Raw genomic sequence first — 26,321 nt, forward strand, 5'->3', positions numbered from 1 at the left:
CACTTTAAATGTGTATCAGTTGGGACATCTTCCCAAGCCATTACTTTTAATATAAATTCTAAAATGTCCTTCTAGAAAAAAAAACTTTATTTTATGCAAAGAATTTGGGGTTTCTCAATTTTCCAAAATATTTGAGAATTGTTTCTATTCATTTCTTGTAATACTTGGAATTTGGGATAAAACATGTAATGTTACAGTTCAAAACATCTTTACATAGAGCTAGAATTGGCTAAAATAAAAAACAAGTAAATTCAGCCAGGCCGAAGCTTATGTACCTTTCACCTTGGATTGCGTAGAAACTTCTACTAAAGAAAGTCATCCACAATCAAATTGCTTGCCATAGGTAACACTTCCCGATGGGAAGGTATCTTAAAACTTTCTAACACTGTCTTCTATATTGTAAGTTAGTCCATACGTGGTATATATTAAACTGAAAAAAGGCCGATTAAATACGTATATTATTCAGTTTGACAAAATTTTCTATAGAAATAATAATAATAAAATTTTGACAACATTTGCTATAGAAATAAAATTTTGACAAAATTTTCTATAGAAATAAAATTTTGACAAAATTTCCTATAGAAATAAAATTTTGAAAAAATTTTCTGTAGAAATAAAATTTTGACAAAATTTTCTATAGAAATAAAATTTTGACAAAATTTTCTATAGAAATAAAATTTTGACAAAATTTTCTATAGAAATAAAATATTGACAAAATTTTCCATAGAAATAAAATATTGACAAAATTTTCCATAGAAATCAAATTTTGAAAACATTTTCTATAGAAATAATATTTTGTTTTGTTTTGTTATTGTTATTTTGATATCAGCCTGAAAGCCATTGCGTTGACTAAACTACAAGAGTAGCTTAACCAACAGAGGAAAAGAACAGAACCATAACATTTTGGTAGAATGGCAACCATGATTATGAACCGATATTGACCAATTTTTGTGTGATTGGGGAACGGCTATATATAACTATAGACCGATATGGACAAATTTTGGCATGGTTGTTAGAGACCATATTCTAACACGACGGAACAAATTTCAACCGGATCGGATGAATTTTACTCCTCCAAGAGGCTCCGGAGTTCAAATCTGGGGGTCGGTTTATATGAGGGCTATACGTAAAAGTGGTCCAATATGGCCCATTTGCAATACCATCCGACCTACATCAATTACAACTACTTGTTCCAAGTTTCAAGTCGATAGCTTGTTTCGTTCGGAAGTTAGCGTGATTTCAACAGACGGACGGACGGACATGCTTAGATCGACTCAGAATTTCACCACGACTCAGAATATATATACTTTATGGGGCCTCAGAGCAATATTTCGATGTGTTACAAACGGAATGACAAAGTTAATTTACCCCCTCCTATGGTGTAGGGTATAAAAATTAATTTGTTTGTAAGTTCTTTCTTGTTTATGAAAGGAAGGGTATTAACTTTGCCATTCCGTTTCTAAGGCATAAAATATTCATCTCAAAGTCATAAAGTATATACGAGTATATTCAGGGTCTTGGTGAAATTCTTAGTCGATGTAGCGATGTCCGCCTGTTGAAATCACGCTAACTTCCGAACGAAACAAACTACCGACGTGCAACTTGGCACAAGTAGTTGTTATCGATGTAGATGGGATGGAATTCAAAACTTCCATACCGGACCACTTTTCGGTTTAGCCCCATTTAAACCGATCCCCAGTTTTGAATTTTGGTTTCATTACTTTTTAAAAATCCCATTTTTCATCCCTGATCTAGACCCACCTTAATATCAATTGTAACTTGGTGGAGAGTTCAACCAATGTCCATTCCATTTCTAACGCATATAAATATTCATCTCAAAGGCATAAAGTATATACGAGTATATTCAGGGTCTTGGTGAAATTCTTAGACGATGTAGCGATGTCCGCCTATTGAAATCACGCTAACTTCCGAACGAAACAAACTATCGACGTAAAACTTGACACAAGTAGTTTTTATAGATGTAGATGGGATGGAATTCAAAACTTCCATACCGGACCACTTTTCGGTTTAGCCCCTTTTAAACCGATCCCCAGTTTTGAATTTTGGTTTCATTACTTTTTAAAAATCCCATTTTTCATCGCTGATCTAGACCCACCTTAATATCAGTTGTAACTTGTTGGAGAGAACAACCAATGTCTACTTATGGTGACACTCTCCATTCACATGGGGTTGCGACATTTCATACCCCAAAAATATTCATAACTCGAGAGCGAAGACATACTCATCGGCTGACGTACATACAATCAATCGTACTCTCTCGATAACCTGTGTTGTTTGCTTCGTTAATGCACGAATTTATATTAAAGTTACTTTAGGGTTTTATTTATTTAAATTCATTCGGAGCCATTTTCAGTTCGTTTCGGTCAAACGCTACCACATATCATACAATTGCTATTCATTTCAAATCATATGCGGCTACTGTGCAAACATCAATGCATACGGGGGCATGTGTGTGACTCTGTGTAGAGATGTGTCAACGTGTGTACGCACTCTACTATTGACAAGTGCCAAATAAACAGCGCGCCAACCGTATCTTTATAATAATAGTGATAAACAATGATTCCTACTCCGCGGTTGCTCGGCATTTAATGGGAGCACAACTTAATTCAGAATATAAAATAGCTGAACAAATAAATTAACAACAACAACCCATAACATGTCTAACCATTTTCTCCTAAAACTGTAATCTCATTGCTCTAAAGTGGAATAGAACCAATGGAAATTCTAATGAGTGATTAACAAATATTAATCGCAAACTTTCCGATCGACAGTTGTAGCCGGGTATCGATGTAAATTGAATTTTATTCAGTACGCTGTTGTATTTGAGGCTAAACAAACCGTTTTTGTATGCTTCCGAGTGTTCTGTACCAAAAGCGAATTACGGGTCGCGAAGAGTGAATAGCTATAGTGAGAGCCTTGTTCGAAGAGAAAAAGTGAAATTTATATGACAATTTGTGTGTGCTGTTACAATTGATTTGAGCTGACATAGGGTAGCCGTTAAAAATTAAAGTGCAAAGGAAAGTAAATAAAAATACCAAAACGAGAAGATAAATAATACAGCCAACAATAATGCCTATTAAAACTATGACGCCGAGCAAGCAGCAAATTGATGAGCTGCGGAATATGTTTATCCAGAAATATGAAACAAATCCACCAGCAGGTAAGAAGTTAAAGAGTTTGTGAAATTATGTCTAAATTCAAATAAAGTTATAGTACATCGAATGAAAAGTTTTTTCGCTTTGATAACCGTTCATTGCGAAATAATCTGTTTTTTTTGGTTTGTATTTTTGATATGTTTTTTTGATTTGCAGTTTGATATGCGTTCCCAATAATGAATAAATAAAATTTTACTTAAAAAAATTAATGTTTTTAGTATGTATGTTTATTACTTTTTTTTTTTTTTAACAGAAAAACTACATAAAAATATAAAATGAACCATTGTTTTCAAATAGTTACAATAGACTAACTAACTAACTATTTTATATTTTCAATTTTTTTCAGGTATTTATGCACTTATGGTATATCAAATATATATTTTTATTTATTATTTTATGTTTAAGTTTAACTATATATAGATATAAATATAAATAAATTATAATAAATTGATTATAAAAACAAAATAAAACTAAATAAGAATAACAAAGCAAGCTTTCAAAGCTGAGGATTAAATTAAGTAATTTTTTTTTAATATAAAATAGTTTTTTTATGATTACAAAAATGTTTAAATTTGGTTAAGCTTTTAGGAAAATTCAGTGCGTATGTTATTTCCAAGCAATGGAAAATGGTATAATTTTAAAATTGTTGACATTGAGAATGAGGAGAATTATTGTTGGTTTGTAGAATTTGTGGAATAAAAATAAACAGACCAAGGATGATTTAGTTCCTGTTGTTGTTGTTATGTTGTTCATCTATAAATAAAAAACAAAATTAAATCATTTCTTAATAACTTGAATAGTAATTGTACTTGATAAAAAATCCTTATATGGGTATTTGCATGATGTTCCAAATTTTGCAATTGACTTAAGAGCCTGTCTTTTTATGGCGCCATATTTAACTGGAAGCCCTAAATGGTCCTGGCTTAAATTAAATTCTTCTTTCAGTTTCTGTTTAATTTTTCTATAAGCATTGTTTACTTCGCCAGTTTTCCCATACTTTATGTCACTTTCATCTTCTCCACAATGGTCTGTTGCGTAAAGAAACTTTAATAAACAAAAATTAAAAACGCATAAAAATAAATATTTTGAATATGACGACTCGGACCTCGTACCACAGTTTTTTTTTTTGAAAATTTTCGTTGGGCCGTGGCCGAAAATGAAATAAAACAAGTAAAAAATATGTCATTTTAATAAGAAAATGAAATACTCATTTTTAAACAAGTAAGTAAAGTCTAAAGTTGGGCGGGGCCGACTATATTATACCCTTAACCCCTATGTAGGCCAAAATTTGTGCTACCATCTCAACTACTTCACATTTGCTGGAAGCTATATAAAGGAGATAATTTTTTTACTTCTACAAAATCTCTAGAATTAAAATTTAAATCGGTTAACGCTATCCAGTTAATTGGAGGAAACTTCCATTGAAAATGGGTCTAAAATGTGTAACAGTCTACTATATTTCCCCAACTCTGGTGTACGTATATATGGGAGCTATATATAATCTGAACCGATTTTGACTAAATTTGACATGTATATTTAGAATAATAATTCTGCTATCTCTGCAAAATTTCACGTAAATGGGACCCCCTGGTCATATATATGGGAGCCATATCTAAATCTGAACCGATTTCAACCAAATTTGGCACAATTACCGATACTACTAAACGTACTTCTTGTGCGAAATTTGAAGCAAATCACGGCCATATAATTTGAGGCCATATAAGTTCAAATCGGACGAAAGATATATATGGGAGCTATATCTATATCTGAATCGATTTTGACCATATTTGGCACATACAATAGTATCGTTAAAAGTACCGCTTGTGCAAAATTTGAAGTAAGTCAGGGTAAAACTCTGGCTTTTGAGACTATATAAGTCCAAATCGGGCGAAAGATATATATGTGAGCTATATCTAAATCTGAACCGATTTTAACAAAATTTGACACACTTAACGATACTATTAAACGTACCCCTTGTGCAAAATTTGAAGCAAATCACGGAAAAACTCTGGCTTTTGTGGCCATATAAGTTCAAATCGGACGAAAGATATATATGGGAGCTATATCTAAATTTGAACTGATTTCAATCAAATTTACCAAGCATTGGTAGAATGTCAACTCTACCCTCTGTGCAAAATTTCACGAAGATCGGTAGTAAACTTTGGCCTCTGTGGTCATATGAGTCTAAATCGGACGAAAGATATATATGGGAGCTATATCTAAATCTGAACCGATTTGGCTGATATTTTGCAAGATATATAAATATAAAATATTTGGATGTACGGTATTTCAAGATAATCGGTTGATAAACACGTTAACTATGACCAAATCGGGGATAAATATATATGGCAGCTATATCTAAATATGAACCGATTTTTTCCAAAACCAATAGCGATTGTCTCTGTCCCAAGAAACGGTCCAGTGCCAAAATTGAGGATGATCGGACTTAAATTGCGAGCTGTACTTTGTGCACAAAATTACATATACAGACAGACGGACAGACAGACAGACGGAAATCGCTAAATCGACTCAGAATTTAATTCTAAGCCGATCGGTATACTAAAAGATGGGTCTATGACCACTATTTCTTGGCGTTACAGTAGTGGTGAAGGGTATAAAAATGAGTATTGTGTTTTACTTACTTGTTTTTGAAGCTTCATACGGCCGTTTTAAGGGATTCGGGCGTTCATTAAAACCTTGAAAATCTTCTTCAGACTCATTTCCTAAAAAAATGAAAAAAATTTATACAATATTAGAAAAATAGGTATTTCATATGTCCCGTATAAAGAGTTTCCTTCGTTCACCAAAACATAGAAATAAAATTTTGACTAGATTTTCTATACCAATAAAATTTTGACAAAATTGTCTATAGAAATAAAATTTAGACAAAATTTTCGATAGAAATAAAATTTTGACAAAATTGTCTATAGAAATAAAATTTAGACAAAATTTTCGATAGAAATAAAATTTTGACAAAATTTTCTACAGAAATAAAATTTTGACAAAATTTTCTACAGAAATAAAATTTTGACAAAATTTTCTATAGAAATAAAATTTTGACAAAATTTTCTATAGAAATAAAATTTTGACAAAATTTTCTATAGAAATAAAATTTTGACAAAATTTTCAATAGAAATAAAATTTTGACAAAATTTTCTATAGAAATAAAATTTTGACAAAATTTTCTATAGAAATAAAATTTTGACAAAAATTTTAATAGAAATAAAATTTTGACAAAATTTTCTATAGAAATATTATTTTGACAAAAATTTCTATAGAAATAAGATTTTGACAAAATTTTCAATAGAAATAAAATTTTGACAAAATTTTCTATAGAAATAAAATTTTGACAAAATTTTCTATAGAAATAAAATTTTGACAAAATTTTCTATAGAAATAAAATTTTGACAAAATTTTCAATAGAAATAAAATTTTGACAAAATTTTCAATAGAAATAAAATTTTGACAAAATTTTCTATAGAAATAAAATTTTGACAAAAATTTCAATAGAAATAAAATTTTGACAAAATTTTCTATAGAAATATTATTTTGACAAAATTTTCTATAGAAATAAGATTTTGACAAAATTTTCAATAGAAATAAAATTTTGACAAAATTTTCTATAGAAATAACATTTTGAGAAAATTTTCTATAGAAACAAAATTTTGACAAAATCTTCTATAGAAATAAAATTTTGACAAAATCTTCTATAGAAATAAAATTTTTACAAAATTTGCTATGAAAAAAAAAGAATAATAGATTTAATATCTCACCTGTGTTATTTTCTGATTGTAAATCGCTGGTGGTGTTAGTGGCGGTGGTGATCTGTTTCGCAGTGTTATTTTCTGAGGGTCGTGTGGTGGTGACGGCGGTGGTGGTAGCGGCGTTGGTGGTCTGTTTCTGTGGTGGTGTCTGTTTCTCAGCGATCTTTTCTGACTGTAAATCTTTAATAACCATATTTATATTTAATATTAATATATAAATATATTACGAATATTAATATATAAATATTTTACGTATATTACGTATTTTATATACGTATATTGGTTTTGGCATATTGTTTTTTTTAGGACACTAACAAATTGCAGTTGAGCCTTTAAAAATTTTTCAATTGTTCTTAACAGGAAAAATCCTTGATAAATTCCGTTTCTTTACCTTACTCATGCCTTAAAGTGTGTACTATGTTCGGTTTCCGAGTTGAATATCACTTTTTTCGCGATTACTTTTCCTGAAAAAATCAAAATTATAAATGAAAAAACAGACATATTCCTGTAAAGTCTTGCCAAAATTTAGAGGAACAAGAAACTGTGCATCAATTGAGTTAATTTATCTGCTTTCTATTGAACTGTTTTAATAAAGTGAACACGAAAATTTCAACGCGAAAAGCGAAGATAGTTCCTTTATTAGAGAATTAGAAAAATTCTTCTTAGAGAATGAGAATACCTTCTTTATACCCGATTATATTTATACACGGAATAAACACAAATATAACCTTGATTGATGAGCTTACGTGTCGTTACGTGCATATCTGGCGAATGCTATATATTGGAGCTATATTTACATTTGAACCGATTAGGGTGATATTTTTCAAGTTTTACGGGACTCACAAAATATTCGGATATACGAAATTTGAAGACGATGGGTTAGTAAACAAGTCAATTATGACCAGATCGGTGATAAATATATATGATAAATATATCTATATCTGAACCGATGTTTCGATAGCGGTTGTCTTTGAGCCGAAGTAAGACCTTATGACAAATTTGAGGACGATCGGACTTAATCTGTGAGCTGTACATTGTATAAATCAAGAGACAAACAGTCAGCCATCGCTATAATGAAACAATGAATCATCTTCCCCCGCCAGATATTTACTGTACTAAGGAAATTCGAGTTAGCCAGGGATGAAACCTATGTATAGTCAGACTTATGTAGATTGGTATCTGGTGATAATACCATTTCCTTAATATGTATGTCCAATAAGTTCGTATGAAATTTAAACATAGTATTATTTTGTTATAAAGCATTTTCTTTAAGAGTACATGACATTAAAGAAAAATTTCGTTATTCACAAAATAACGCCTTTTTCAGTGTAGGAGTGTATATGGTATAATATAATCGGCTGCGCCCCAATTTCATCTCTTTCTACCTTTTCATTGGCTCAAATTTTTGTATAACTTAAAATTTCTTTAAGTCTTTCTGAATTCGCCTGTGTGACCTTGAAAGATGCGAGTTGATTAATTAGCATATGTATGACATGTGGTTTTGTTTACATTTTGGTTGTGAATTAGTTATTATTTGTTTTAATCTATCTGTGTCATTGGAATGTAGAGTAGTAGGTAGCATCATGAATAATTTTGCAAAAAAAAAACACTCAACAGAATATCTTAATATAAACCACATATCACACAAATTAAACGAGTCAACCAAACATTTCTGATTCCAGAAAAAATGGGAACTAGAAAATACCAATGTTGAGTATAACACGTTGGCTGATAAGTCCCCGGTCTGACACATAGATGGCGTCGCTAGTCAGTGTTGCCTGGTTAGGGGTTTTCACCCCCAAATATAGGGTGATTTTTAGGGGTAAATTTATTTGGGGGGATTTTTGGGGGTAAAAAATTATTTCAGACCTTATAAAGTGGAGCAATTCTCAAGCAAATTCGGAACAATTCTAGCATGAGTTATGGGAAAAAAGATGCGGAAAGTCAACAAGAAGATCCTAAATACAAACAAGTATATACGGCCGTAAGTTCGGCCAGGCCGAAGCTTATGTAACCTCCATCATGGATTGCGTAGAAACTTCTTCTAAACACTCCCATCCACAATCGAATTACGGTAACGCTTGCCGATGGCAAGGTATCTTAAAACCTCCTAACACCATCTTCTAAATTGTATGTAAGTCCATACGTGGTATATATTAAATCAAACAAGTATATACGGCCGTAAGTTCGGCCAGGCCGAATCTTATGTACCCTCCACCATGGATTGCGTAGGAACTTCTACTAAAGGCTGTCATCCACAATCGAATTACTTGGGTTGCGATAACACTTGCCGATGGCAAGGTATCGTAAAACTTTTTAACACTGTCTACTAAATTGTAAGTTAGTCCATAAGGGGTATATATTAAACAAAAAAAAAGGCCGATTAAATACGTATATAATTCAGTTTGACAAAATTTTCTATAGAAATAAAAACTTGACAAAATTTTCTATAGAAATAAAATGTTGACAAAATTTTCTATGGAAGTAAAATGTTGACAAAATTTTCTATAGCAATAAAATTTTGACAAAATTTTCTATAGAAATAGAATGTTGACAAAATTTTCTATAGAAATAAAATGTTGACCAAATGTTCTATAGAAATAAAATGTTGACAAAATTGTCTATAGAAATAAAATGTTGACAAAATTTTCTACAGAAATAAAATGTTGACAAAATTTTCTATAGAAATAAAATTTTGACAAAATTTTCTATGGAAATAAAATGTTGACAAACATTGCTATAGAAATAAACTTTTTACAAAACTTTCTATAGAAATGAAATTTTGACAAAACTTTCTATAGTAATAAAATTTGACAATTTTTACATGGCTGTTAGAGGCCATATACTAACGAAATGTACCAAATTTCAACCGCATCGGATGACTTTTGCTCCTCCAAGAGGCTCCGGAGGTCAAATCTGGGGATCGGTTTATATGGGAGCTATATATAATTATGGACCGATATGGACCAATTTTTGCATGGTTGTTAGAGACCATATACTAACACCACGCACTAAATTTCAATTGGATCGGATGAATTTTGCTCATCCAAGAGGCTCCAGAGTTCAAATCTGGGGATCGGTTTATATGGGAGCTATATATAATTATGGACCAATATGGACCAATTTTTGCATGCTTGTTAGAGACCGTATACTAACATCAGGTACCCAATTTCAAACGGATCGGATGAATTTTGCCCCTCCAAGAGGCTCCGGAGGTCAAATCTGGGGATCGGTTTATATGGGAGCTATATATAATTATGGACCGATATGGACCAATTTTTGCATGGTTGTTAGAGACCATATACTAACACCACGCACTAAATTTCAATTGGATCGGATGAATTTTGCTCATCCAAGAGGCTCCAGAGTTCAAATCTGGGGATCGGTTTATATGGGAGCTATATATATATTTATGGACCGATATGGACCAATTTTTGCATGGTTGTTAAAGACCGTATACTAACATCAGGTACCAAATTTCAACCGGATCGGATAAATTTTGCCCCTCCAAGAGGCTCCGGAGGTCAAATCTGGGGATCGGTTTATATGGGGGCTATATATAATTATGGACCGATATGGATCAATTTTTGCATGGTTGTTAGAGACCGAATACTTAGACCACGTACCAAATTTCAACCGGATCGGATGAATTTTGCTGCTCCGGAAGGCTCCGCAAGCCAAATTTGAGGATCGGTTTATATTAAAGGCCTGCACAAGACGTCTTATAAGACATATCAAGACATTTTTGTCTATTGAGGGTCATTGTTTACTCTCATTTGTTCCCGCAAATCATTGTATTTTTCCCTACACATGAACTATTATCTTGTGTGTACAAATACAAAAACTCACGCCAAACACTATTTACATATTCAGCATTTGCAAACTTACACACATCTCGCGTATTTGCAAGTTTTATATGGTGTACCTATTGTATTTCCATCTCCACGCTAGTAAAATGTATAAAACCACCACCATTTGTTTGGAGTTGTGAGTAAGTGAGAGAAGGAGAAACTGAGAAGCAGAAGAGAGCAATATAATGTCAAGTAGGGATGCCATATCACAATAAAACGAATGCTTTTATAGCTGAAAGCAGGGAGATTGATGGTAATTGCGGTGGTAATCAAATTCCTAAATATTTTTTGGTTTAAACTGGTAATATTACTACTAATAACTGACTATTTTCAGACTATTGCACCAGCAACTAACAATGAAAATATAACGGTTCACATATGAATTCTCTCCATTAGTGTTACCGCCTATTTTGCCGCTGCATGTAAATATAAAACTCCAAAATCGCAATATTTTCAATAAGCATAGAAAAGACAACCATATTATGTTATTTGAATTTTGATATATAACATAGGTACCTTTATGTTTAAATAACTAATAAACCAACATTCGTTATTTTTAAATTAAGTTTCTTTGCATTTCGATTAATAACATTTAATTAAAGGAGGTGATTCAGAGTCGATCGGTATATATTTTATGGGGTCTAAAATCAATATTTCTGGTAGGCACATTTTTTGTTTTTGTTGTTATTATACCCTGACCACTATTTAGGGTATAAAAATGAATGTAATTGATCGAAACACAGTCAAAAAATACCACTTTTTCTTCCTACAAGTTGGCAACTCTGACTAACAAATGCACCACAAAAGCATAGCAAAGCAAAAAGATGAATCTCTAGGAATACTCGGTCGCTATGCTTCGTGTCCCGAGTATTTGATGTTGTTTTGTGTTATTTATTCATTATCGATGAATGTGTTTATGCATTTTGCCTTTGCAAAGAGAGTATTTGAGTTTGCGGGATCAGGGCAAATATTGGAAGTACGAGTATTTGTTGAAATAAATACACACTATGTTTAATTTGCTCAGAGCTTCTTCGGTTACAAATACTATTTGTACTCTCATCTATACTCTCATGTCTTGACTTTGGCCGTAAACACCATTTGGTATTTGCCTGCCAAATACATTTGTGCAGGCCTCTAGTTTATATGGGGGCTATACGTAAACGTGGGCCGATATGGCCCATTTTCAATACCATCCGATCTACATCAATAACAACTACTTGTGCCAAGTTTCAAGTCGATAGCTAGTTTCGTTCGGAAGTTAGCGTGATTTCCACAGACGGACGGACAGCCGGACAGACGGACGGACATGCTTAGATCGACACAGAATTTCACCACGACCCAGAATATATATACTTTATGGGGTCTTAGAGCAATATTTCGATGTGTTACAAACGGAATGACAAAGTAAATATACCCCCATCCTATGATGGAGGGTATAACAAGTATCCAATAGCATTATTTTCGTTATCTTTTTTAAACTCTTCTGTTGAAAGGGCATTTTTATTATTTGACAAAATTAAAAACAATCGTATTTTAACTTAGCAGCTCAAAGCTTTTTAAGAGTAAGCCCGCTTTTTAAATTGATATACATATTGTATTATTACATCCGTAGAAAAAATAATTTCCTCAGGGATGAAATTTTAAACAAACGAAAATCTCTTTTGTTTTAAAGTATTTTCTTAAATAGCAAATTTTATTTTTTATTTACTTCAAACGAAAAAAAATAGCATCAAACTTAGTTTTTCTAAAATTTCGTTTCTCAGGAAAGAACTCTTCTTTCTGGATATATATTTGTGTTAAATTTAATTTTTAAAGTGTATCACCACAGGATTTTTTTCACGTAATTTTGGGACCACTTTTTGTACTTTTATATTCTGAATTTTGGGGGTTTTTGAAAAAAGCTTAGACCAATTTAGGGGTTTTTTTCTTAAGATTTGGGGGGAAGAATCAAAAATCACCTGGCAACACTGTCGCTAGTATTAAATGCATATTATTTTTATATTTTGACGTCTGTAAGTCAATTAGTTTGTGAGATAGTGCGTCTTTTGTGAAGCAACTTTTGTTATTGTGAAAAAAATGGAAAAAAAGGAATTTCGTGTTTTAATAAAATACTGTTTTCTGAAGGGTTTTACCTTCCCCTGGAAGCAAAAACATGGCTTCATAATGAGTTTCCGGACTCTGCACCAGGGAAATCAAATAATTTTATGCAAAATTCAAGCGTGGTGAAATGAGCACGGAGGACGGTGAACGCAGTGGACGCCCGAAAGAGGTGGTTACCGACGAAAACATCAAAAAAAATCCACAAAATGATTTTGAATGACCGTAAAATGAAGTTGATCGAGATAACAGAGGCCTTAAAGATATCAAAGGAATGTGTTGGTCATATCATTCATCAATATTTGGATATGCGGAAGCTCTGTGCAAAATGGGTGCCGCGCGAGCTCACATTTGACCAAAAACAACAACGTGTTGATGATTCTGAGCAGCTGTTAACTCGTAATAACATACACCCGAGTTTCTCCGTCGATATGTAACAATGGATGAAAAATGGCTCCATTACTACACTCCTGAGTCCAATCGACAGTCGGCTGAGTGGACAGCGACCGGTGAACCGTCTCCGAAGCGTGGAAAGACTCAAAAGTTCGCTGCAAAGTAATGGCCTCTGCTTTTTTGGGATGAGTATGGAATAATTTTTATCGATTATCTTGAGAAGGGAAAAACCATCAACAGTGACTATTATATGGCGTTATTGGAGCGTTTGAAGGTCGAAATCGCGGCAAAACGGCCCCATATGAAGAAGAAAAAAAGTGTTGTTCCACCAAGACAACGCACCGTGCCACAAGTCATTGAGACCGATGGCAAAAATTCATGAATTGGGCTTCGAATTGCTTCCCCACCCACCGTATTCTCCAGATCTGGCCCCAGCGACTTTTTCTTGTTCTCAGACCTCAAAAGGATGCTCGCAGGGAAAAAATTTGGCTGCAATGAAGAGGTGATCGCCGAAACTGAGGCCTATTTTGAGGCAAAACCGAAGGAGTACGACCAAAATGGTATCAAAAAATTGGAAGGTCGTTATAATCGTTGTATCGCTCTTGAAGGGAACCATGTTGAATAATAAAAACGAATTTGGCAAAAAAATGTGTTTTTCTTTGTTAGACCGGGGACGTATCAGCAAACCGTTAGAAGGTGCTTCATTTTCCGGTATATGTTCGAGAAAGGCATGTCCAACATTTTAACAAAGGTTAATATGTTCAATTTTACTTTTTCCGATTTATTGTATGTAGTTGAAACATGAAGACATAAAAAAATAATAAATTTAAATTTGTTACCTAATATCACGTACCCAAATCCCAAATTTAATAGAGAAGTTCTTCGCTTCTTTGGCTCGGAATCAAAATCTCTAGACAAAATCTTTGGAATCGGGCTTTTTTCAGAGTAAACATTAATGCATATTTAAAAATATTTACATCTTTTGAACCCTGATCTTTAAATAAGGTTTCGATTAAAATACTCCACAATAGCCTATATCTCAAGTTTAACAAGCCCTTGAAATATTTTAAAAATACATTGCACAGAAAAATAGATTAGATTATAATACAAAATCTTAATTTTGTATTTATAGTATTTATTATTTCGATAGTAATATTGTATACTAAGCAATCACACATGATCCAATAGCTTAACCTTATCGCCAGGGACGTATCAAAGAATTCACTTTTGAAAATGCAAAATGTAATTAATGTTTTTAAAGAATGTTTTGGATTATTTTGTTTTTTTTTTTTATAATGTTTCTACTCAAAAAAATTTTAGATAATATTTTATATAATGTCTGGTACACTGAAAAAAAGCATGTCCGGTTCCAAAGATTTTGTCTTTACTTTAACAATTTTGGTATTGATTTCGAGCCAAAGAAGCGAAGTATACACGGATGAAAAAGACTGTTTTTCATATGTTTGGCTATAAACATTATATGTTTGGAATACAAATTTTTAAACACAATATTTTTGAGTGCAAGCATATAATGTTCATAAACTAGCATAACATGTTTGGGACATATATGTTAATATGTTAGAACATATTATGTTTGGGACATAAAATGTTTGTAAATATAATATGCTTGGATGCAAACATATATTAATTTAGAAATAGCCTATAAACATATATGTGTTTAGTAGCTTGGAGCGCTATTTAACAGGGAGCGATATTGAATTAAGTTGGTGGTTGTTGCTTGTTATTACAAAATTAACATTTTATTTTCCCTTGGGCAATTGATCAGCTACTTCTTTGATCCTTACAAACTGTGTGGTCCGCTGTTCGAATCCCCGTCCGGCAAAAGGTAAAATTAAAATAAAAAAATCATAAAATTGAATAATTTCTTCTACAATGTTGGTATTACAGAAAAAGGTGCTAAGAACTAAAAAATCTCGTGGAAGTGAGATGTGAAGGGAATATACAATTAGGCAGAAACAAAATTTTGAGCATTCAGGTCGAAAACCTATGTTGTTAGCACCTATATTACCTGTTTATTTTCATAATTCATTATGATTGTAAATATATAAATAAATAAATAAAATTTTGAGCACAATATTGTTTGGGAGAATTTTTTTTAAGCATATAATATTTTTGGGTGCAAAATGCTTCCAAACATATTATATGTTCACATAATAACATATTGTTTTTTGGAAGACAACATTATTGAATTTGGATGCAAAAATACAAAATGTTTGGAACTTAGACTACCCAAACATATATTGTTTAGACCAATATGCTTTCAAACATATTATATATTGGAAGAGATCAAACATATAAATGTTTGGGCAATACCCAAAAATGTATATGCTTGAAGCAAAATATGTTTGGGAGTATATGTTACAGAAGCGATTTTTTGTGAGCGTGTACAAGTAAGGATACTTTAAAGACACAATTCTCTTTTGAATTTGGGTTTTGTGTATTTGCTTCTAGGAAGCAAACTTTAAATTTTCGCTTTTTCAGCTTTTTTCTTCATATGCTTTCACACTGAAAAAACAGTGAACCCACCAGGAAGAAAACTTTCGGTTAATTTTAGAAAAATTTGAATATTTGTAGAAAATTTTAACTAAACAGTATTACAAACGTTGGCATCACGCCGATGTCATAAAAATAAGTAAATATTTTTCGACAAATACAAGAAAATTTATTAGACATAACTAAGTTTTTTCACTTGTTAAAAAAAAATTTGTAGTTTGAAGAAAAAACTTGGAGTTCAAAATTGCAAGAATGTCTTTAGTGACATACGAAGTTCACGATGGACGCATTTTTGGTAAAATTTACAAATTTAAAGAAATTCTGAACTATTTTGTGGAAGACACGAATTTAGTTAATCTTTATGCTTCACTTGAGTATATTTTTTTTCTCGGGTTTAGTTAATTTAACTAACGTACACAAAAAAGTATTAGAGTAAAGAAAACTTTCTCCAAACATAATATTTCTATTAACTAAAATAAAGTTAAATTGGCTTTAGTGAAATAGAGAGTTCACTTTTTTTTTAGTGCAAAGTCCTTTAAGAACGAGTTAACGACAACCTTGATTTCCAAATTATGACTCGACTTCCAGTAGAAATTATGCTAGGTTTCAAGTAAAAAAACGTCTTTAAAATAAAGTGTTGAAGAACATGTCCTATCATTCAATGATTTTTTGCTTTGTAGCCAAGATGCAAAAAGTCAACAAATTTAAATACGATTTCATTAAATTTAAAGAATTTTTCTGAATTATTAAAGTCAAGTTGACTTTATCCCAAAAATTTTTTCTTTCATGTTATGATACCCATTTTTAAGTGAAATCACTTAATTATAAGGACAATACGACTTCATTGAAAAGTTTATCGACTTTTGGACAAGGAAAAAACTTTATATTAGAGAAATGCGTCCTCTATGCTGAGCAAAATTTGCAATCGTATTTTAAAGACATGAAATCTTTAACATCGCGACAATATTTTGGTCAGTGTGGAGTCGAATCGAAATTTGAAAATTTAAGTTTTCATAAACACATTTTTAAAGAAATTTGAAACACACGAAGAAAAAAGCTGGAAAAATAAATTAAAATTTGTTTCCTAGAATCAAGTACCCAAATTTCAAATTTACAAGCGAATTGTGTTTTAAGGTCATCTTTACACCAATTCTCCGCTTCTTTGGATCGGAATCAATACCAAAATCACTAATATATACAAAATCTTTGAAACCGGGCATAGGAACTTTCCTAAAACCAGTTGTGAAATGAATTCTCATATTTGTAGTATTAATTAAAAAAATATTACACAACACAGCATGTATTGTAACTTTATAGATCAGTGGTTCTCAAAGGTTTTGCATTTGTATTTGCACATTGTAATCGTGTTTTGCAGTGTCTAGCGTATTTAGGAACCTGTCCATTGGGCCATAAAACTGATGGTACTGTTGTATATAAAAATACTTAAACTAGTATACCTAACATATTGTAAATACTTACAGACTTTAGCTTTACATGTGTTATTTCACCAGCACTTTAAAGTTCAATTTCAGGGAAAGAAAAGTAACTTGTTTATATTTTAAATTTGCATAAATTATCTATGATTAGTTAGTAATGATTGAATACTATGAATACTGTGCTTCGATTTAAAAGAATGACTTCATTGTGCTTTAATTAACCTATCGTAAAGACTGCTACACAGAAAAAAAAGTTAACTATTTTATGAGAAGAATGAACTACCATGTGGGAAAATTGAACTAAATTGCGTTTTATTTTGTGAGATTTCCATAATGAGTATTTTCAGAGATTTTTTGAATTTTTAACTACCATTTACGAAATTCTTTCAAATTCCTTTTTTAGTTAATTTTTAGCATTTATTTATAACAACGGACTTTTTTCTGTGTATTCTTATACCCTGACTTTTTTCGTATCTTACCCACAAAATGTCGATGGCAGTGATTAAGACACCGTTTACTATTCGATCTTTTGCATTAATACAAATGCAAGAATAAAAACGGCTTCATACAAACAAATATGGTTTCCCATTTGCTTTTCGCTGTAAGGATTTATTTGGAAGAAACAAACGTTGAGTATTTTACATGATGTAAAAACAATTTCATGCAGACTAACAACAAAAAAAAATTCTGGCTAATTGTGTCTTCTCTCACATCCTTCTCACTTCCACGAGGTTTTTTATTTCTTAGCACCTTTTTCTGTAATACAAACAATGTAGAAGAAATTATTCGATTTTAAAATTTGTAAACCCTCCCCCATAGGATGGGGGCATATTAACTTTGTCATTCCATTTGTAACACATCGAAATATTGCTCTAAGACCCCATAAAGTATATATATTCTGGGTCGTGGTGAAATTCTGAGTCGATCTCAGCATGTTCGTCCGTCCATCCGTCCGTCTGTTGAAATCACGCTAACTTCCGAACGAAACAAGCTATCGACTTGAAACTTGGCACAAGTAGTTGTTATTGATGTAGGTCGGATGGTATTGCAAATGGGCCATATCGGTGCACTTGTACGTATAGCCCCCATATAAACCGATCCCCCGATTTGTCTTGCGGAGCCTGTAAGAGAAGCAAATTTCATCCGATCCGGCTGAAATTTGGTACATGGTGTTAGTATATGGTCTCTAATGACCATGCAAAAAATGGTCCACATCGGTCCTTAATTATATATAGCCCCCATATAAACCCATCACCAGAATTGACCTCCGAAGCCTTTTGTAAGACCAAAATTGACCTCAAACACCCATGCAAAAATTGGTCGAAATCGGTCCATAATTATATATAGCCCCCATATAAACCGATCCCCAGATTTGACCTCCGGTGCCTTTTGGAGAAGCACAATTCATCCGATCTGGTTGAAATTTTGTACATGGTGGTAGTATATGATATTCAACAGCCATTCCAAAATTGGTCCATATCAGTCCATAATCATATATAGCCCCCATATAAACCGATCCCGAGATTTGGTTTTGGAACCTCTTGGAGGAGCAAATTTCATCCGAGACAGTTGAAATTTGGTACATTGTGCTAGTATATGGCCGTTAACAACCATGCCTAACTAGGTCCATATCGGTCTATAGTTATATATAGCCCTCAGATAAATCGATCCCCAATCACACAAAAATTGATCCATATCAAGTTCATAATTGTATATAGCCCCCATATAAGCGACCCCCATAATTCAATTCTGGCTCTCTACCACGTATGGACTAACTCACAATTTAGAAAACGATGTTAAGAAGTTTTAATATACGACAACCCAAGTAATTGGATTGTGGATGACAGTCTTTCGTAGAAGTTTCTACGCAATCCATGGTGGAGGCTACATAAGATTCGGCTTGGCCGAACTTACGGCCGTTTATACTTGTAACTATTAAACATCTAAATATGTATTATTAAAGACATAAAGCCAGAATTAGAGTTTTTCCCGGGAAGGGGAACGGGATCCCAGGAATTTGCTATTTTTTCGCTCCCGCTTTCCCGGGAATGAAGTGCGGGAATTCCCGAGAAATTTTCTTTACAATATTTTATATATAATATTTTATATAAAAATGCACATGACAGTTGAAATCTATTTAAAGTGAATTTTGGAAGTGTAATGTGAATGCACTGAAAAAACAGTGAACCCACCAGGAAGAAAACTTTTGATTAATTTTAGAAAATTTTGAATAGTTTTAGAAATTTTTAACTAAACAGTATTACAAGCGCTGGCATCACGCCGATATCACAAAAATAAGTAAATATTTTTCGGCAAATTCAAGAAAATTTATTAAACATAAATAATTTTTTTCACTTTTTAAAGAAAATTTTGTAGTTTGAAGGAAAAAATTGGAGTTCAAAATTGCAAGAATGTCTTTAGTGACATACGAAGTTCATGATGGACGCTGTTGTAGTAAAATTTACAAATTTTAAGAAATAATGAACTATTTTGTGAGAAGTACGAATTTAGTAAAACTTTTTACTTCATTTGAGTATAATTTTTTCCCGTCTTTTAGTTCATTTAACTAACGTACGCAAAAAATTATTAGAGTAAATTAAACTTTCTCCAAATATAATAATTTCATGAACTAAAATATACTTAATTTGGCTTTAGTGAAATAGTGAGTTCACTTTTTTTTGAGTGTGACTACGGTACCAAACAGTAGTAGCTGCCTTGCGGGACATACACATAGTCGTGGGTTCTAGCCCAGATTCTAACGGGCTCCTAATTGTTAAAAAGAAGATTGCGCTTCCCAATTTATGGTTGTCATATTTCTGTAAACCGACATTCTGATAGACTGAGTAAATCTTTATAAACAAAAGGACATTTTAACTTATGTGACACACGTTTGCAATTGCATAATTTCATAATTATTACAAGGATGTTTTTATGATATATGAAAATTCCAACCTTTATTAAGATAGTTTCTTTAACTTCAAACTTATACCTCATTCACATTAGGCACAAAATCTATTAAAAGTGGATTTTAAATCTCTTATTTATAAGGCAAATGACAGTTGATATCTAGTTAAAGTGGATTTTGGAAGTGTAATGTGAATGAGGTATTACATGATTTATGGCTCATGTAACAGATCAACATTATATATATTTGCACTTGTCCGGACAGCGCCTTATAACCGTAGCTTTAGGCGATTTCTAATTAATTCAACTGTCTAAATGTATGTCACATCAAAGTTGGTTTCCCTTTGACCGGGATCCCGGGAAATTCGAAAAAAAATCCCGCTTTCCCGGGAATGAAAAAAGTCCGGGAAAAAGAAAACCCTAGTCAGAATTGAACAGTGCTCGATATAAACGAAATGGACTATGATTTTGTTTTTGTGATAAAGGTTTGAAGTTTTCGAAGAATGGCTACACGTTTTCCAAACTTTTTTTTCTTTGCGTGTATTGAACAACATTTTCTTCCCGGGTTGGTTCACTTTTAATATATATTAATTTTACTAGAAATCAATGCATATTTATCATTTATCTTGTATGGTATCCAACGGTGTTGCATGCCACATAGCACGCGTAACAATGGAGTTATTGAAAGGCGAGTTCGGTGAACATTTTATTTCACGTTCGGTCAATTGGCCACTAGATCGTGCGATTTAACGCCATTAGACTATATTTGAAGCAAAATTGAACTAAGCGGATGGACCATTTAAGACGCAGTCGTAGGCAACATTTGCATGGAATATTCTTCAAACATTAAATTATATGGACTGCACTCTCGATTAAAATAAGGTTTCATGCCTTTCTATGTGTTTTATTGTTATTATTATAATTTTTTTGTTGAAAATTTTTCCTACAGCTCTTAAAAAATCTCCCTTCGGTTTAATTTTACTATTTTTTGAATATTCCACGGCTTGCATTGAATTTCTAAGATTTGTCCAAAACAACTTCATTGGAAGTGGAAAAATAGATGAGGGGATCCCAGGACGATCGTAAAAGAAATCTCTTTGAAACAACTTCCAATTTTCCTGTTTAAACTTGATAGCACGGTCAGACGACGGCCTGACGCCAATTAACCCTGTATGTGATATTTCGAAATCGATTTAAGTTAATCGTCCATACATTTATCAATAATTTCAAACATTTATTTAAAGTAATAACTGATAATGACCGAATAAACTCAACTCATTTTGGTGTTGAATTACTTAATAATACCAATTACCTTCGTCTTCCAACAAACTCATATAAAAAATAATAATTACTATACTAGAAATTATTACAATATTTATTCGAGCTTATTGGACAGGAAGATTAAGGGAATTGATTTATTATTAAGTTACTGAAAAGAAAATGCCAGATACCACTCTCGCAAGCCTGACTATACATATATGTTTCAGTGTATGTAGAATATTAATTTACATTTGAAGGTAAAAGTTATCTATTCGAAAACAGAGAATTTGCTAATACCATCCATCATAGAACAGGGCCTATAAAAAAATCGCCATGCCTCATAAACATTATTTTGTCAACACATTAAATTATACACATAATTGTATATGGGCCACTCCATATGGCTAAAACAGAAGAATATATAAGTATTTGTGAATTGTGGGACTTGTATTTTTTCAATGTTTCAAAAACCTACAATTTCTTGGATTTGTCATTTATTAGGCGTAATTTTAATTTGTCTTAAGAACCAAAAAAAGAGCAAAAACATTTTTTTTTGACATAGTGCAGTGTTGTCATCATAGTATCTTTCTACAGGAAGGCCTTGTGGCAGAGTTTTGCGCCGAGTACTTTTGGTCAGCGGTGGCGGCTGACAAAAATTTTTTTGCTGGGATATCAATCAGCAAAGTGAATTAAACACAAGTATATACGGCCGTAAGTTCGGCCAGGCCGAAGCTTATGTACCCTCCACCATGGATTGCGTAGAAACTTCTACTAAAGACTGTCGTCCACAATCGAATTACTTGAGTTGCGGTAACACTTTCCGATGGCAAGTAAAAAAGGCATATTATATACGTATATTATTCAGTTTGATAAAACTTTCTATAGAAATAAACTGTTGACAAAATTTTCTATAGAAATAAAATTTTGACAAAATTTTCTATAGAAATAAAATTTTGACAAAATTTTCTATAGAAATAAAATTTTCTATAGAAATAAAATTTTGACAAAATTTTCTATAGAAATAAAATTTTGACAAAATTTTCAATAGAAATAAATTTTGACAAAATTTTCAATAAAAATAAAATTTTGACAAAATTTTCTATAGAAATAAAATTTTGACAAAATTTTCTATAGAAATAAAATTTTGATAACATTTTCTATAGAAATAAAATTTTGACAAAATTTTCTATAGAAATAAAATTTTGACAAAATTTTCAATAGAAATAAAATTTTGACAAAATTTTCAATAGAAATAAAATTTTGACAAAATTTTCAATAGAAATAAAATTTTGTCAAAATTTTTAATAGAAATAAAATTTTGACAAAATTTTTTATAGAAATAAAATTTTGTCAAAATTTTTAATAGAAATAAAATTTTGACAAAATTTTCTATAGAAATAAAGTTTTGACAAAATTTTAAATAGAAATAAAGTTTTGACAAAATTTTCTATAGAAATAAAATTTTGTTAACATTTTCTATAGAAATAAAATTTTGACAAAATTTTCTATAGAAATAAAATTTTGACATAATTTTCTATAGAAATAAAATGTTGACAAAATTTTCAATAGAAATAAAATGTTGACAAAATTTTCAATAGAAATAAAATTTTGACAAAATTTTCTATAGAAATAAAATTTTGTCAAAATTTTCTATAGAAATAAAATTTTGACAAAATTTTCTATAGAAAAAAATTTTGACAAAATTTTCTATAGAAATAAAATTTTGACAAAATTTTCTATAGAAATAAAATTATGTTAACATTTTCTATAGAAATAAAATTTTGACAAAATTTTCTATAGAAATGAAATTGTGACAAAATTTTCTATAGAAATGAAATTTTGACAAAATTTTCTATAGAAATAAAATTTTCACAAAATTTTCTATAGAAATAAAATTTTGACAAAATTTTCTATAGAAATAAGATTTTGACAAAATTTTCTATAGAAATAAAAATTTGACAAAATTTTCAATAGAAATAAAATTTTGTTAACATTTTCTATAGACATAAAATTTTGACAAAATTTTCTATAGAAATAAAATTTTGACAAAATTTTCTATAGAAATAAAATGTTGACAAAATTTTCTATAGAAATAAAACTTTGACAAAATTTTCTATAGAAATAAAATTTTGACAAAATGTTCTATAGAAATGAAATTTTGTTTTGTTTTGTTATTCTTGGTTTGTACTTTTGATCTCAGCTTAAAAACCATTGCGTTGACTAAACTACAAGAGTAGCTTAACCAACAGAGGAAAAGAACAGAACCATAAAATTTTGGTAGATTATTTTTGGCTCGAATGGCAACCATGATTATGAACTGATATGGACCAAGTTTTGTGTGATTGGGGATCGGCTATATATAACTATAGACTGATATAGACCAATTTTGGCATGGTTATTAGAGACCATATACTTACACGACGTACCAAATTTCAACCGGATCGGAGGAAGTTGCTCTTCCAAGAGGCTCCGGAGTTCAAATCTGGGGATCGGTTTATATGGGGACTATATATAATTAGGAAACAATTTTTGCATGGTTGTTAGATACCATATACTTACACTTCGTACCAAATTTCAACCGGATTGGATGAATTTTGCTCTTCCAAGAGGCTCCGGAGGTCAAATCTGGGGATCGGTTTATATGGGGTCTATATATAGTTATGGACTGATATGGACCAATTTTTGAATGGTTGTTAGAGACCATATACTAACACCACGTACCAAATTTCAATCGGATCGTATGAATTTTGCTCTTCCAAGAGGCTCCGGAGTTCAAATCTGGGGATCGGTTTATATGGGGGCTATACGTAAAAGTGGTCCGATATGGTCCATTTGCTATGCCATCCGACCTACATCAGTTACAACTACTTGCGCCAAGTTTCAAGTCGATAGCTTGTTTCGTTCGGAAGTTAGCGTGATTTCAACAGACGGACATGCTTAGATCGACTCAGAATTTCACCACGACCCAGAATATATATACTTTATGGGGTCTTAGAGCAATATTTCGACGTGTTACAAACGGAATGACAAAGTTAATATACCCCCCATCCTATCGTGGATTTGTAGATGTTTTTGATAATTAAAAAACAGATTAATCAAACACTTTTTTTATAAATTCAAATAAAATTTTAATTGAAGAATTTGTTTTCCTATATTTTTCGTATATATGCTCCATATTCTAGATCGCCATATTAATTGTAACTAATAATTCTTTCTGGCTGTTTTCAGTTGCTTTTCATCCGGTGGATATTGATCGTGTACGCAATGATGATCTTTGGTGTACACGTTTTCTGGAAATGTACGATTTGGATATGAAAGTATCCTTTGACAAACTTTGGAGTACCTGCATATGGCGTCAATCATTTGGAGCAAATGATTTGAATGAATTCAATATTCGCAAAGATTATCTTAACGATGGCGTTATTTTCCCTCACAACAAGGATGTGGATGGCAAGCCGCTGCTCATATTCAAAACAAAGAAACACATTAAAGGCTCCAAGGATATGAATGAAATCCTTAGGGTCCTTATCTATTGGGTCGAGCGTATACATCGTGAAACAAATATGGATAAAATCACAATATTTTTTGATATGGATGGTTGTGGTTTGTCCAACATGGATTTGGAGTTCATAAAAATGATAATTGAAGCATTTAAGCAATATTATCCCAATGCCTTGAATTATATTCTGGTCTTTGAAATGGCTTGGATATTGAATGGTATGACTTTTAGAATCGTCTTATGATTTTCGATTGCAGCGTATTGGTAATGTAATCCCATTTTATTTCATTTTATTATAGCTGCTTTTAAAATTGTCAAAGCTCTCTTGCCAGAAAAAGCTGTGGAAATTCTAAAGGTCATCACAAAGAAAACTATCACTACCTACATTGACACGGATAATTGTTTGGCGAGTTGGGGCGGTACGGACAATTATGAATTCTCATTTTGTCCAGAAGTAAAGACGCCACTACTGAATGGTTCAGCCCTACCCGATGATCCTAATAATAACAATATCCATGATAGAAAGGTAAGTACTACACGCATAGGAGGAATATGATCACCTCAAACATGTTTTAAGAGCAAAATGTTATTTTTGTATGGTGACCATTTAACATGACCATGAGAATTTTACACTGAAAAAACAGTGAAGTCATCAGGAAAAAATTGGAGTTCAAAATTGCAAAAATATCTTTAGTGCCATACGAAGTTCAAGATAGGTACAATATTGCTAATATTTACACATTTTACGGAATTCTGAACTATTTTGTGGGAAACTCGAATTTAGTTAATCTTTATGCTTCATTTGTGTATAGTTATACCCTAAACCACATAGTTGTCATGGGATAATAAGTTTGATCGGCCAAAAAATGTGCCTACCAGAAATATTGATTTTAGACCCCATAAAATATATACAGATCGACTAAGAATCACCTCCTGAGTCGATCTAGCGCTTGGTGTCCGTCCGTCCGTCTGGAGTCACGTTGCGCTTTTTTACAAACCGATCGTCATCAAATTTTGCGCATAGTTAACTTTTTCATCACCCTTTAAGTCTGCAAAATTTCATCGAAATCGGTTTATATTTAGATATAGCTCCCATATATATGTATCGCCCGATTTTCCCAAATTTGGCCATAAAACCCTTATTTATTAAGCGATCTTACTCAAACTTGGCTTACTCTAATCTTTTATAGTACTGACAATATGTGCTAAAAATAATCAAAATCGGTTCAGATTTAGATATAGCTCCCATATATATGTATCGCCCGATTTTGCCAAATTTGACCGTAAAACCCTTATTTATTAAGCGATCTTACTCAAACTTGGCTTACTCTAATCTTTTATAGTACTGACAATATGTGCTAAAAATAATCAAAATCGGTTCAGATTTAGATATAGCTCCCATATATATGTATCGCCCAATTTTGCCA

General features: G+C 31.8%; 1 protein-coding gene and 1 long non-coding RNA gene across 2 annotated transcripts in view; both read left to right on the forward strand.

Annotated features, from left to right (window-relative positions):
* The first annotated feature begins 2,333 nt into the window (after nt 1-2,333).
* The window catches only part of LOC142234868 (motile sperm domain-containing protein 2-like), a 68,015-nt gene continuing 44,027 nt past the window's right edge, over nt 2,334-26,321 (forward strand). Inside the window, exons 1-3 of the mRNA XM_075306076.1 lie at nt 2,334-3,181; nt 24,624-25,112; nt 25,194-25,420. Coding sequence (XP_075162191.1) covers nt 3,091-3,181; nt 24,624-25,112; nt 25,194-25,420 — 807 coding nt within the window. The 5' untranslated portion in view covers nt 2,334-3,090. The remainder of the gene's footprint in view (nt 3,182-24,623; nt 25,113-25,193; nt 25,421-26,321) is intronic.
* LOC142236613 (uncharacterized) lies at nt 10,641-11,356 on the forward strand. The gene is made up of 2 exons (XR_012722114.1): nt 10,641-11,056; nt 11,126-11,356. It is a non-coding gene; the product is annotated as an uncharacterized LOC142236613 (long non-coding RNA).

Source organism: Haematobia irritans, chromosome 4 (assembly GCF_050003625.1).
Source record: "Haematobia irritans isolate KBUSLIRL chromosome 4, ASM5000362v1, whole genome shotgun sequence".
Classification (NCBI taxonomy): Eukaryota; Metazoa; Arthropoda; class Insecta; order Diptera; family Muscidae; genus Haematobia; species Haematobia irritans.